Source organism: Adiantum capillus-veneris, chromosome 3 (genome assembly GCF_014529385.1).
Source record: "Adiantum capillus-veneris isolate H3 chromosome 3, ASM1452938v2, whole genome shotgun sequence".
Classification (NCBI taxonomy): domain Eukaryota; kingdom Viridiplantae; phylum Streptophyta; class Polypodiopsida; order Polypodiales; family Pteridaceae; genus Adiantum; species Adiantum capillus-veneris.
Window position 1 is genome coordinate 13197242 of NC_140933.1, and position 13222 is coordinate 13210463.

The 13222-nt window shown below is 45.9% G+C and overlaps 1 protein-coding gene across 1 annotated transcript in view; it reads left to right on the forward strand.

Annotated features, from left to right (window-relative positions):
- The window catches only part of LOC147460523 (cysteine-tryptophan domain-containing zinc finger protein 7-like), a 51422-nt gene that overhangs the window by 652 nt on the left and 37548 nt on the right, over positions 1–13222 (forward strand). Inside the window, exon 3 of the mRNA XM_086507886.1 lies at positions 856–992. Coding sequence (XP_086364012.1) covers positions 856–992 — 137 coding nt within the window. The remainder of the gene's footprint in view (positions 1–855; positions 993–13222) is intronic.

Sequence of the window (13222 nt, forward strand, 5' to 3'; positions counted from 1 at the left end):
CTGCTCACACAAAGACCAAGAAGAAACTGTGCCTCTTATCGACAGAAACAGACGAACGTACAAATAGTAACACAATAATGTAGACACATTTAGAGAAAGAAAAGCAGACCACTGTAATCCATTACTTGTGAATGAGTTCATACTTTTGAACAATCAAAACTGTAATAACAGTTCTCCCTATCAGCTTCCAAAAGTCAAATACTTTCTAGAAGTGCCTTAAATTTCCATTGCTTACTAGTTCACAATATAGCTTAGAAAACAATGGAGGTAAAAAAGATGAACTACAAGGATGCATCCATCCATTAGTTAAGGAGAGAGACTTTTTGCCAATGCCAGTTCATGCATCTCTTAAGGGACATGATATGCTGTTGGGAACAGGTCAGTGCGGGATTTTGTGGCACAAGGTCGCAAATTGGGAAGCCTTGTCCTTGTGACTTCCATTTCGATTGTATGTGCAATTTTTTTTTGAAGGCTTACTTGATTTTAGTTTAAGCCTGTTGGTGAGTTCATCAAATATTGCACAAGGGAAAAATGGGCTAGTCTCTTCCTATCATGGAGAGACCGAGTTTGGGTGAGGCTTACTTGATTTTAGTTTAAGCCCGTTGGTGAGTTCATCAAATATTGCACAAGGGAAAAATGGGCTAGTCTCTTCCTATCATGGAGAGACCGAGTTTGGGTGAGGCTTACTTGATCTGAAAAGCCTTACTTGATCCAAATAGCCAAGTGAGGAATAGAAAGTTTAGGTGTGGGGCTACTCAATAGGCTCATCCTCACTTAGGTTGGAAATAATACTGGTGTACTTGCTACGTGAAATGTATACCTTTTATCTGATTACAGTCTTTTTCTTGGCTTCAGGCTCAAAGTTTGGTGGCTATGGGTCTTTTTTACCTACACAGGAAAGACCACCATCTATATTACATCAGGAGAGGCCAGCATCTGTTCTGGCTAGTGATACACAATGCAGAACAAGGACAAATGATGGAATGATCGAGGTATTATATAATTTTGGTGAATTTAGATTGTTGCAACATAGAAATTGAATTGTCATTACATGTTTTTTTTTTTTTTTTTTTTGAGAGAGAGAGAGAGAGAGAGAGAGAGAGAGAGAGAGAGAGAGATCTATTAACGTCTTCTAGAGGCCAAAGTCAGCCTATGAGACAAAATGTGTGTATCTTCTGGATATCCAAAAAAGGATAGAAGTGCTGAAAAAAATTTGATACAAATGGCTAGAGGTGGCTACGATAGTCTCATTAGAGGTGGAGTGAGTACATGTGCACGTAGAAGGAGGGGATGGAGCTCTATTTCTAGTGGATGTGAAAAAACTATATGCTCAGGGAGTACAACCATGATTCGCAAAACTAGATCCATCCGGTACCAAACTGGGGGTCTAGTTATAATGCATAGGTGGATAAGGTAAGAAAAGCCCTTGTAGTATAGCAGCAGGGTCGAAGAATGCTCGCTGTACCTCTCTTTGTCTGGCCTGCTCATGTTGTGTCCGAATGTGGCGAATTTCTCTCTGGCATGCTTGTCGAGAACTATATCCCACCACTTTAGGTCGTCTCCTGGATCCAACCTCATCTACCTGCTGTATAGTGACCCCTCTCGCTGTGGTAATATGAGAGAGAGAGAGAGAGAGAGAGAGAGAGAGAGAGAGAGAGAGAGAGAGAGAGAGAGAGAGAGAGAGAGAGAGATGATGAAATGAAATGTAACATTAACGTCTTCAAAAGGCCAAAATGACCTATGAGACCAAAAGGTTACATGTGATGAATCTACTGCCAGGTTTGGGTACAAAAGTACAAAGAACTGAAAAGAAAATAGTGGGTAGGGGTGGGGTGAAAGCTGATACAAAGGGAATACAAAGGGTGAGCTGATACAATGGAGCTCTCTGACAGTCGAGGCATCATATACATATACATCAGTATCCAAAAGGCTATAGAGATTCAATGTCCTCCAAGGTAGGCATTGTCGGAACGGCTCCTTTGTCGCGCCAGTATGGGATGGATCCTCTGTTGCAATCTGCGTCGATGTAAGAGGGCCCAGGCGACGGGATCGCCCCAACTCTATCGCCCGATCAAGCAGTATGCCTCTGGTGCCTCTGCTGGCGTTATGCTGTGGGGGTTGCTCGAACTCCTTTGTCTGTGGCTGAAAGAAATCTGTAATCTTTTGCTGTCGCTGGATCTCTCTCATTGTGCCCCTCTTCAAGAGGTCCTCTCTGTGTTTGCGAATCTCCAATAAGTGTAATCTGAGGCATCTATGATCCTGGTAATCATGACTCTAGAAAGTGGCCCAAAACCCTCTCTGAATAGACAGTGAAAGCGGCCTCGTATCTCATAGTATATAGGGCAGTGACATGTAATATAGCTCTGTCTCTGGCGCTATCTGGCACACCTGACAAAGCGTACTCTAAATCTGCCTGTCTCGATCTCTAGCTGATGTGAGGATGTGCGTATTCGACCAATAGCACATCGTATCCTGTGGGATAGATGAGTATCCATGTATCCTGGTCTGATCACAAAACCATCCTCCGTGAGTGGGAGAAGATGCTCTCTATAGAAAGTCATCTTCGTACCTAGCTCATGTGTAGGTTGTATCAATGTCCTCTTCGTATCCAACTGAACCAAGTCCTGTCTGATGAGCCTGGTAATCTCTGTCCTAGTGAGGGAGATGGAGGGTGCATCCAGAGATCCATGGACAGCAGTTTGACCGGGTGTCATGCATGTCGGGCCAAAGTGGTCCGAATCCTTTGATGTAGCCTCCGTCGATGCTGTGTAGTTCTCCGCAGTCGTGGGCGTCTCGATCTCCCTAGCTCAGTCGCTCGATCGATCAGTGTACCTCTGGTGTGAGGCGACAAGATTCACTGTGATAGTAGCTCCTCTAGTGTCCAGTGTCTGCGCAGCTCGAGCAGAAACAAACCCAGGCATCTCTGATCCTCGTACCTCATGACTCTGGAGAGTGGTCTAAAGCCCTCTCTGAACAAGCAGTGGAAGCGGCCTCGTATCTCGTAGTAGACGGGGCAGTGGCATGTGTAGTGTAACTCTATCTCATGCTCTATGTCACACAGGGTGGATGTCATGGCTCTGCTGGCACTCTGTTGTATCGCCTAGTCTCGATCCGCAGCTGGTGTGAAGATGTGCATATCTGGCCAATAGCACCCCGTATCCCATGAGACAAGTGGGTGTCCATGTATTTGGGCCTCGTCCCAAAACTGTCCATCGTAAGCTGGAGAAGATGCTCTCTGTAGAAAGCCATCTTCGTGCCCAGCTCCTGTGCTGGCTGTACCCATGTCCTCCTGGTGTCTAGCTGAATCAGGTCTTGGAGGATGAGCCTGGTGGTCTCGCACTGTGTAAGAGTCAGAGAGGGTGCATCCAGTGAGTACTGGAAGGGGGGCATGTCACAAAGTGATGACGTGGCGGACAGTAGAAACCCTAATTTCTGCCAAAAACCCTAAAATTCTTGTAAACCTTAATTTCTACCAGAAACCCTAATTTTCGGAAATCGTGGAGGCGGAATATTTATAGGAAATTTTCGGCGACGCAAATCTGAGCTTTTTGCTATGATTTGGGAAAAAGAGAACTTGCTTTTTATTGGCTCTCATTGAGAGAGAGAGAATTTGCTTTTGCTTTCAGAAGCTCTCTGTGAGAGAGAGAAAAGAGCTTTTGCTTTCAAGCTTTTGGGGCTCTGCTTTTGGGCATCCCTTGTAACCTTTAAATTAGTGGTGAGGGCCTCACTTCTCAGGGCATCTGGACGCAGAGTCTGAGAGTGAAACCCTAACCGCTCTCTTGTACTTTGATGATTGATTAATACAAAAAGAAATACCGAAAGGGGCGCCAGTCTTTGGGGCCAATATCTCTAGGCACGGAACTCCGCCGGGCCAGTGCAAATCTATTGTGATCCGTGAATTGTTTTGAAGTGGTTATTTGGTGCTGTCGCGGTTGATTCTTGACTTGGAGTGTCCAAGTCTGTTACAGTGGTATCGGAGCACGGCCGATTTCTCTTCTACGGGAAATCCGATCCCCGAATTTTTTTTCCGCGGCACCTATGGCTTCAGGCAATGATCAGTCGACTCCCTCTGCATCTGGAGATGCGGGCTGGGATCACAACGAAGATTCAGACAGAGAGTATGGCCCGCCTCGGCCTACTCAGGCGGAGCAAAGAGAGATGGAGCGTTGTCAATTGATTGGCGATGCAACAAAGATGATGCTCAATTTTGCCAAGGACCTGAAGATGGGAAAATATATGAACCAGACCTCTTTGGAAGAGGTACAAATGGAGTGGCAGAGAACCACAACACCACTCCCAAAACCCGCTCTCAAGAAACCTTCTGCCTCCAAGAAAATATACGGAGAAGGAACTGGAGAACGTGGTTGATGCACGGATTGCTCAGCTTTTTGACGCGCAAAAGAAAGCCAAAAAGCACGGCAAAAAAGCAGAAGAAAAGCACTGACTTTCCAGGATATTTGGGTCGTCAGTCGACTTTTGACAAGGCAAAGAAATAGAAGAAGCGTGTTCGATTTGAAGGAGTACCTAGTTCTTCTTCTTCTTCTTCTTCTGACAGTTCTTCTAGCTCTTCAGACTCGAGCCAAGAAGACAGACAAAGCAAAAAGCAAAGCAAGAAACAAAGCTTCGGAAAGGGCAAGAAAAAAGACAAAGAAGGCTACATCTCGCCCAGAGACTGACAGTTCTACTGAGGACTTGTCTACAGACAGCTCAGATTCTGATCATGGAAACTTTTATGCGAACAAGAAGAATTTTTACAAAGCCAACAAGTAGGACTTTCTCGAAGATGAAAGCAAGAAAGTTCGAGAGTTTAAGGAAGGTGGCCACTCGATCAAGTTTGATACTTTCTCAGGATACTCAGATGCTTCGAAGGCTTTGTCTTTTATACAACAGTTTGACATCGCTTTCGCGGGAGGAGGCTATTCAGAGCACTCCAAGATTCGGAGAGCTGCCTCTTATTTTAAGGGGAATGCTCGCACTTGGTGGTCCACGCTTCTATTAAGCAAGACTGTGCCAGTTACATGGTTGAAATTCAAGAGGCTTTTTATTTCTTCGTGGTTGACTCAAGAGTTTGAGCGAGATATACGAGCTGCTTGGAACCATCTCCGGATGACCAAGAGCGATACAGTGAATTCAAGATTCTGGAACTCTTTTCTACCCGCCTCTTCATTCAAGAAGATCTTGTTCAGAGAACAGATTGAGCGGTTTACCTTGGGTCTACCTACAGAGATCCGAGATTACTGCTTGGAACAGAAGTCAGCTTCTATTTAGGAGTTGATGAGTCATGCGAAGCGGGGCTTTGCCATTCACTCTGGCAGTCTGACCTACCCCACAGATGAGGCCATGACACAACGAGCCGAACAGACTTCTGGGAATGAAAGTAGAAAGAAAAAGAGCAACCCAGAGAAGAAGGATGCACGACCCAAGCTTACTCTTGAGGAGAGAGCTCGCTTCATCAGAGGGAAGTGCTTTGGATGCGGGGAACATGGACATATCTCCGCGAAGTGCCCTAATAAGGCACAGAAAGAACAGAATGATAAAGACGACGACAGGTCTGAGAGTTCGAGAGCAGCTGAGGAATGTGGCAGAAAAGGCAGATAGAAAAGCAGAACTGGTACCACATGGCATGGGACCTGCATCGAATCTAATGAATGAAAGTACAAACTTTGCCGCTTTTGGGACAAAGTGCAGGATCAGGAAGCTCTTTTGAAGGAGCCAAGGCCAACTTCTTTTCACTTGGAATTGGCGGCTCAATTTGGAATTACGCCCGACAGATTGACGCCACAGGCGGAGGTAGTTCGATTGGCACCCGGATGGGATATTGCCATTACACCGAGCATTGGCAAACTTTGTTTGCAATGACATGGGTGTTCAGGGCACGCGAGTGACGTTCTAGTCAGGATCCCTTGGTACCACAAGAACTACGCCGTGGTTGACTACCGGGCGGAGAAAGCGACTTTGATAAATGAAGGGCTTAGAGATTGTACTTGATGAACTTCAGTTTCTTACTCATTCTTTTGGGAGAGAATTGAACGCTGGATAAAGGTTGAATATGTTTTGACCTGATCAAAAGAACGCCAAGATTTTTCTCCACACTCATGCCGATTGCTTTTCAGAGGGCCTGAAGATCAAACCATTGATCTGATACCTGGAAGCACGCCACCGAATCGGCCACCTTATCGTGTGAGCCGAGTACAGAATGAAAAGATTATGAACCCAGTGAAAGACCTCTTGGAAAAGGGTCTTGTCCAGCCTAGTACTTCACCGTATTGCTCTCTTGTGTTGTTGGTTTTGAAGAAAGACGGATCTTGGAGAATGTGCATCGATTATAGCACTCTCAACGAAATCACCATCAAGAACAGATTTCCGATTCCTAGGATTGATGATATACTCGACAAGTTACAGGGATCCTCGTTCTTTAGCAGGATTGACTTGAAGAGTGGATATCATCAGATTAGGATAGCGCGAGGAGATGTCTACAAGACAGCTTTTTGGACGACTTTTGGGTTAGTTGAGTTTCTGGTGATGCCTTTTGGCTTAACCAATGCTCCTGCGACATTTAACCGGATGATGGACATGATTTTTCGAGAGTACAGGCTATTTGTTGGCACTTTCTTTGATGACATCATTGTTTTCTCCAAGAATGAGGCAGAAGTTAGAACACAGAGATCATCTGCTTCAAGTCTTTCAGGCATTACGAGATCACACGTTAGTGATTAATGAAAAAAGAAAAGTGAATTTTTCCTACCAGAGATACACTTTTTGGGACACATTGTGTCAGCAGTAGGAGTGCAAATAGACCCGGCCAAGATAGAGTCTATCCGTGATTGGCTCGATTTGAGGAATGTCCATGAAGTTAGAAGCTTCTTGGGACTGTGTTCGTACTACAGGCGGTTCATACGAAAGTTTGCAGAGGTTGCTTCCCCTTTGCATACCTTGATACAGGAAGGAGTACCTTTTTCGTGGGGACCCACAGAGGTGACTGCCTTTCGGACATTGAAAGAGAAATTGACTACGGGACCTATTTTGACTTTGCCGGACTTGCAGAAGTCATTTGAAGTGTATTGTGATGCTTGTGGTCGTAGTCTGGGTGCGGTCTTGATGCAAGAAGGCCATGTCATAGCTTACGAGAGCCGTTTGTTCTCTAGGCCGGAGATGACAGCACATATCTATGAGAAAGAGCTTTTGGCGGTTATCCATGCTCTTACTCAGTGGCGGCATTATCTACTCGGAGCGGATTTTACTGTCTTTACAAACCATCAGAGTTTGCGCTACTTCTTGTCACAGAAGCAGCTTTCGGAAAAGCAGATGCAGTGGGTGAACATCTTGTCACAGTTCCACTTCGAGATTGTCCATGTGCAGGGACAGAAGAATGTGGTGGCAGATGCTTTGTCTCGGAAACCGTTGGTTCTGGCTGTTTCCGAGATACATCATAGGAGCTTCGAGGATATGGTCGATCAATATGCCACAGATACAGATTTTGCAGATATTTTCACATGGCTACGGGATGGGGAGACAGTAGCTGGATACTCCCTTCGGGAAGGCTACTTGATGAAAAAGACTATGTTGTGCGTTACACAGCCGTTGAGGGAAAAGGTTATGACTGAATGCCACTGTCCAACTTTTACGGGTCACCGCGGCATTGCTACCACCATGAAAGGGGTAGAGAGATACTTCTTTGGGCCGAGACTCAAAAAGGATGCGGAAGAGTTTGTGCGCAGTTTCTTGGTATGCCAGAAGGTCAAGTTTGACAGGCATAAGGCACAGGGATTGTTACAGCCTTTACCCATACCCACCCACCCCTGGGAAAGTATTGAAATGGATTTCATTTTGATCTCCCGAGAACACAGAATGATTACGATGATTTTCCGATTACATGGCACGTCTGAGACGATTGTCTCCGACAGAGACCCCAGCTTTATGAGTTTGTTTTGGAAGGCAATTTGGGAGAACATTGGCACACAGTTGCAGTTCTCGTCATCGTTCCACTTGCAGATTGACGGGCAATTTGAGATTACCAATTCAGTGATTTTAGATTTATTGAAGTCTTGTATCTTGGATTAGAAGACTCAATGGGAAAAGAACCTATCTTTGGTGGAATTTGCCTACAGTAACACGATACACTCTTCGACGGGGAAGACGCCATGTGAGATTGTTGAAAGTGCTTCGAAGGTTCCATCCTTCTTGAGCACGAAAGATTAGATATTGGAAGCGGATGAATATTCGCGAGATTTGGATACGGCTTTTGGCAAGGTTTGCGAGACTTTGCAGAAGTCTCGAGAACGACAGAAAAAGGCAGCGGATCGCCATCGTCGCGACTTGAAACTGAAGGAGGATGATTGGGTGCTCTTACTTTTGAGAAGGCACGCCTAAGAAAGAAAAAGGGAAAGGAGAGGCTTTTTCCAAAGCTTAGTATGTGATACTACGGACCTTTCCAGATTACTGAAAAGATAAATGATGTCTCCTTCCGATTGAAACTGCCAGATACTTGGAGGATTCATAATGCATTGCATGTGAGTCTCTTGAACCCTGTTAAGGGTGATGTGCTTGATGATGGGGAGCCTGATGAGCAACCCGAAGTGGAAGAAAACGAGGAGATCCTTGTTCCTGAACAGATTTTGGCACATAATGATATGAAGAAAGGTAAAGTCCGAAGGCGGTTCTTGGTTTAGTTCAAGAACTTTCCTGCATTTGATGCGAAGTGGATGGAGGAGGAGGACCTAGCAGATACTCCTCGGATTGTGAAACTTTACTTCGATGTTTTGGTTTAGCATAGTCTACTCCAAACGGAACCCAGAAACTTAGCTTGGCCGAAGATCTGGTGCAGTGGGATGCACAAGAGGGGAGTCACTCCACTCCTTTGTCAACAGATGCCTTGATTTTGATACTAAAGTCACTGATGTCTCTTTGAGCTTCAGGGATACTGAGAGCTGACAGTATTCTGTTGGATGACTTTATGAAATGGAATTCCTGACATGGTTGCAATAGGGGTTAGTCAATCGGACATTGATGAGGTCCCGATTGGACCTAGATGTGATTGCTAGCTACATTGCCGATAAATCATGGTCTAAGATCCGAATGAATGTTGAATGTCATGTGATGTCCTGTGATGTCTGGTGATGTCATGTGATGTCGTGTGATGTGACTGTCGATTTTGTACATGTGCTAGATGTGTGTTCCTAGTACGTAGGTACTAACAGTAAGTGTCTGCTAAGACGGTTTATGGCTTTTTTCGGTTTTGTAGGCGTAATCGCGGTCGATTACAATGCTTTCAAGAGGGGGGTATGTCACAAAGTGATGACGTGGCGGACAACAAAAATCCTAATTTCTGCCAGAAACCCTAAAATTCCTGCAAACCCTAATTTCTGCCAAAAACCCTAATTTCCGAAAATCGCGGAGGCGGAATATTTTTATTTTATATATATATATATATTTGGAAATTTTCGGCGACGCAAATCTCAGCTTTTTGTTATGATTTGGGAAAAAGAGAACTTGCTTTTTACTGGCTCTCATTGAGAGAGAGAATTTGCTTTTGCTTTCAGAAGCTCTCTGTGAGAGAGAGAAAGAGCTTTTGCTTTCAAGCTTTTGGGGCTCTGCTTTTGGGCATCCCTTGTAACCTTTAAATTAGTGGTGAGGGCCTCACTTCTCAGGGCATCTGGACGCAGAGTCTGAGAGTGAAACCCTAACCGCTCTCTTGTACTTTGATGATTGATTAATACAAAAAGAAATACCAAAAGGGGCGCCAGTCTTTGGGGCCAATATCTCTATGCACGGAACTCCGCCGGGCCAATGCAAATCTGTTGTGATCTGTGAATTGTTTTGAAGTGGTTATTTGGTGCTATCGCGGTTGATTCTTGACTTGGAGTGTCCAAGTCTGTTACAGGGCAATCTGTCTATATTGAATCCATGTGCCTGGAACCATGACGTCATTTCCCCATACCAACATGCTGTGTCTCCCTGTGTGGCTAATTGTCGAGAGGACTCAAGTGCAAGGTGGACGTATTTGTCTCTGGCAAGTTCCCATAAGCGGTGTACGAAGGAAACAGATCTGGTGAGTGCCTCAACTACTAGTGGGGGGGCAGCTAGCTCTGCTTGGATAATGGCACGTGGTACTGAAGCCTTGGCTCTAATGAGCAGCGAGATCATGGAGACCAGAGGCTTCTCCATGTGCCCCCATCCTTCAGTACGACCTGTTCTCCGGTGATGATCCAATGAAGGCCCCCATATCTCAGCTCCATAGAGCAATACAGAAGCCACCTTCAGGAGCCTCGGACGAAGCTCTGGCTCTTTGACACTTTGAACCTGTGAACACATCCTCTCCAGTCTCTTCAATGCCAAATGGGCTCTGGTCAATCTAGTCTCTGTTGCTCTTCTCAAAGAAAATGCTGGTCCACTCAAAACCACTCCAAGGTAAGTGTAAGCATCTGTATATTCCACTATCTCTTGGCCATATGTGAATGCGGGCGCTGACCTCCTGAGCCACTGTGGGGTGGTATTAAATACCATGACCTTGGTTTTACCAAGGTTGATAGACAAGCCACTCATGTGCAAACCTATGCAAAGCATCCAAGTGACGTTGCATCCCGTCCGGAGAGTCGGAGATCAACACAATATCATCAGCATATAACAATAGCGGAATCCATGTCCCTGCCAGCGGTGCACCTCTATCACCATCTCTCTCAATGTAGTCAGAAACCTCATCCACATACATACCAAATAGAGTAGGAGAGAGCGGGCATCCGTGCTTCACCCCAATAGTGGAGTGAACCGGTGTAGATAGACCCTTTGAGGTGCGTACATGCCCTACTACTGATCTGTACAGTGCCATGATCCCCCAAAATGAGCTCTGTGGGTACTCCCATCTCCTGTAATCTGCGCATCAATCTAGCTCTGGATACTGTGTCAAATGCTTTGTGGAAGTCCACAAAGCTACAATAGATCCGTCTCCCACGGGATTTGCCTTCCTCGATGATGGCCCTGAGTGTCAAAATATGGTAAAGAGTAGAAAAACCTCTCCTGAACCCTACCTGCCCAACAACACGCATTCCCTCCCTCTCTGCCCATCTACTCAGCTGCTGCTCAAGAATGGATGCGTACAAATGTGCCAATGTGTGTCCAATCATGATAGTGCGATAATTTTCAGGCTCCATGGGGTCTCCAGACTTGAAGATAGGTACGATCGTAGATAGGCTCCAAGTATCAAGCAAGCCCTCACACATGGCATGGTTAAACATAACTGCTAGAAGCTCTGCTAGTAGATTTCTGGCATGCATGAAATGCTCAGCCACTAAGCCATCATGATCATATGCTCTCCCAGTCCTCATCCTGTCAATGGCCTTCTTCACCATCTCAGCGGTGAAAAAAGCACATGTGTGTGGGCATGGATCGGGGGGGGGGTCGGGAAGGGGCTGCTGTCCAGAAACTGTGTACAAAGATGATGCGTACTAACCCCAGGTCTCTTTAGAGGTAATGGCATGGGGAGGGGAGACTGCTCATGAAAGAGCCTCCATGCCTCACGCGAGTCCTGACTCAAGAATAGCTGGTATAGATCTTGCTCTAGTCGAGCGAAAAATGCCCTCTTCTTCCGCCGCACTATGCATCGGAAGTCAATCTGTGACTGTCTGTGTGTGATGTCCCCCAAAAGCACTTGCCTTTAAACTCTAGCTCTAGTCTGACGGCATTCCTCATCATACCAGCTGTTCTGAGGCATGCTCCCAGAATGACGTCTCTGCTCAGGCTGTGTGTTGGGTATGCCTATGCTGCTGCATCATGTAATGTCTGTGTCAATATGGTAGTAAGCTCCTCTAGAGGTCGTCCTTACTCCTCAGTGGATAGGCGTCTGTAAATCCCGTCTATGTATGCAAAATCCGTCTCCCACGTGAAGGTGTAGTGAGTAGGGGCTGCTACTCGTGGAATGTGTGCTACACTGAATTGGAAAGAGATGGTCAGCTACACAATTGCATGATCCACTGCCACTCCCACAAGTCTGGGCCCAACTATGAGATCCTGGATACTAGAGATGAGGCTCAGCTATGCCATGACATAATCTAGCGTGCTGGCTCCATGTCTGTGGAAAGCATGTGAAGCCTCCCGCAGCGGGAAATCTTTGTAGGCCATTTAAGATGGCCAATCCATGTGCAGTCCACATGTCTATCATAGACAAGTGCCGTCCATACTCAGTACGTTCTCCATCCTGTGATATCTTGGATAGGCCCGTCTCTGCAACATCCAACTCTCTTAGCATCTCCTCTGAAGTATCATAAAATACCGTCTGATGATGGGCAGTCCTAGCATTGAAGTACCCTAGAATGATAATGTCATCATATGTCATCATCCAAAATAGAGAAGGGGGACTGTCCTTTGGGTGGTGCATATACTGACGTACTCGGGGGAAAGTAGCAAATGGCAATGTAAAGATATCTACCAGTCTCTGCTCTCAATCTCACCCACATGTACCTAGCTTGTTCATCCCTACGAGCTATATGTATCAATGGCTGCAACTCCTCCCTGAATAACACTGCCACTCCTCTTGAGCCCCGTCCTTTGTGCTCTGATCGTGTCTCCTGTCTACAAACTGTCTCCCATCTGTATCCACTAACGTGAGGCATAGACTGCCCAGGGGCCTGATGTGTCTCAGAGTAGAAGATGATGTCTCTCCCGGTAAAACTCTCCTCAAAGCACCCACATCAAGACGCATAGATCCATTACAATTCGAGGTAGCAACTTTGAGTGTGGTCCCATAGGTCTCACACCGTCATGTGGAGCGTGGCTCCAATATCGCCACTCTTCCATCTCGGTAAAAAGCGATCTTACCTTTTTCCCTTGCTGCTGTAATTTCTGGTATTACCTTCTGCATATGAGCGATCTGTGAGAGGGTAAGATCATCCCCGAGAAAGATGCCTGTTTTCTTAAGAGTTGGTCTCTTCTTCAAAAAGTCCTTCGCTTCCATGGAGGAAAAACGAAGGATGAGTGCCCTTTCTTTCGAGGTTTCCCCCTTTCTCCCATTTTTCATGTTGCCCACTCTCCATGCTCTTGAGTGCATCGGCTCATGAACCCCCATCAAAGCCATGAGTTCTTTATCTCTTCGTCCACATTATCTTTGTCTTTAAGGCCGCAAATTCTCACATGTAGAGAGCGCACACGCCTTATATGCTCCTCTTCTAGTGTCAGGTTAATTATGGTGGGTGCGGACATTGTTTCCTTGCTTTTCCCCTTCTTGGCAACC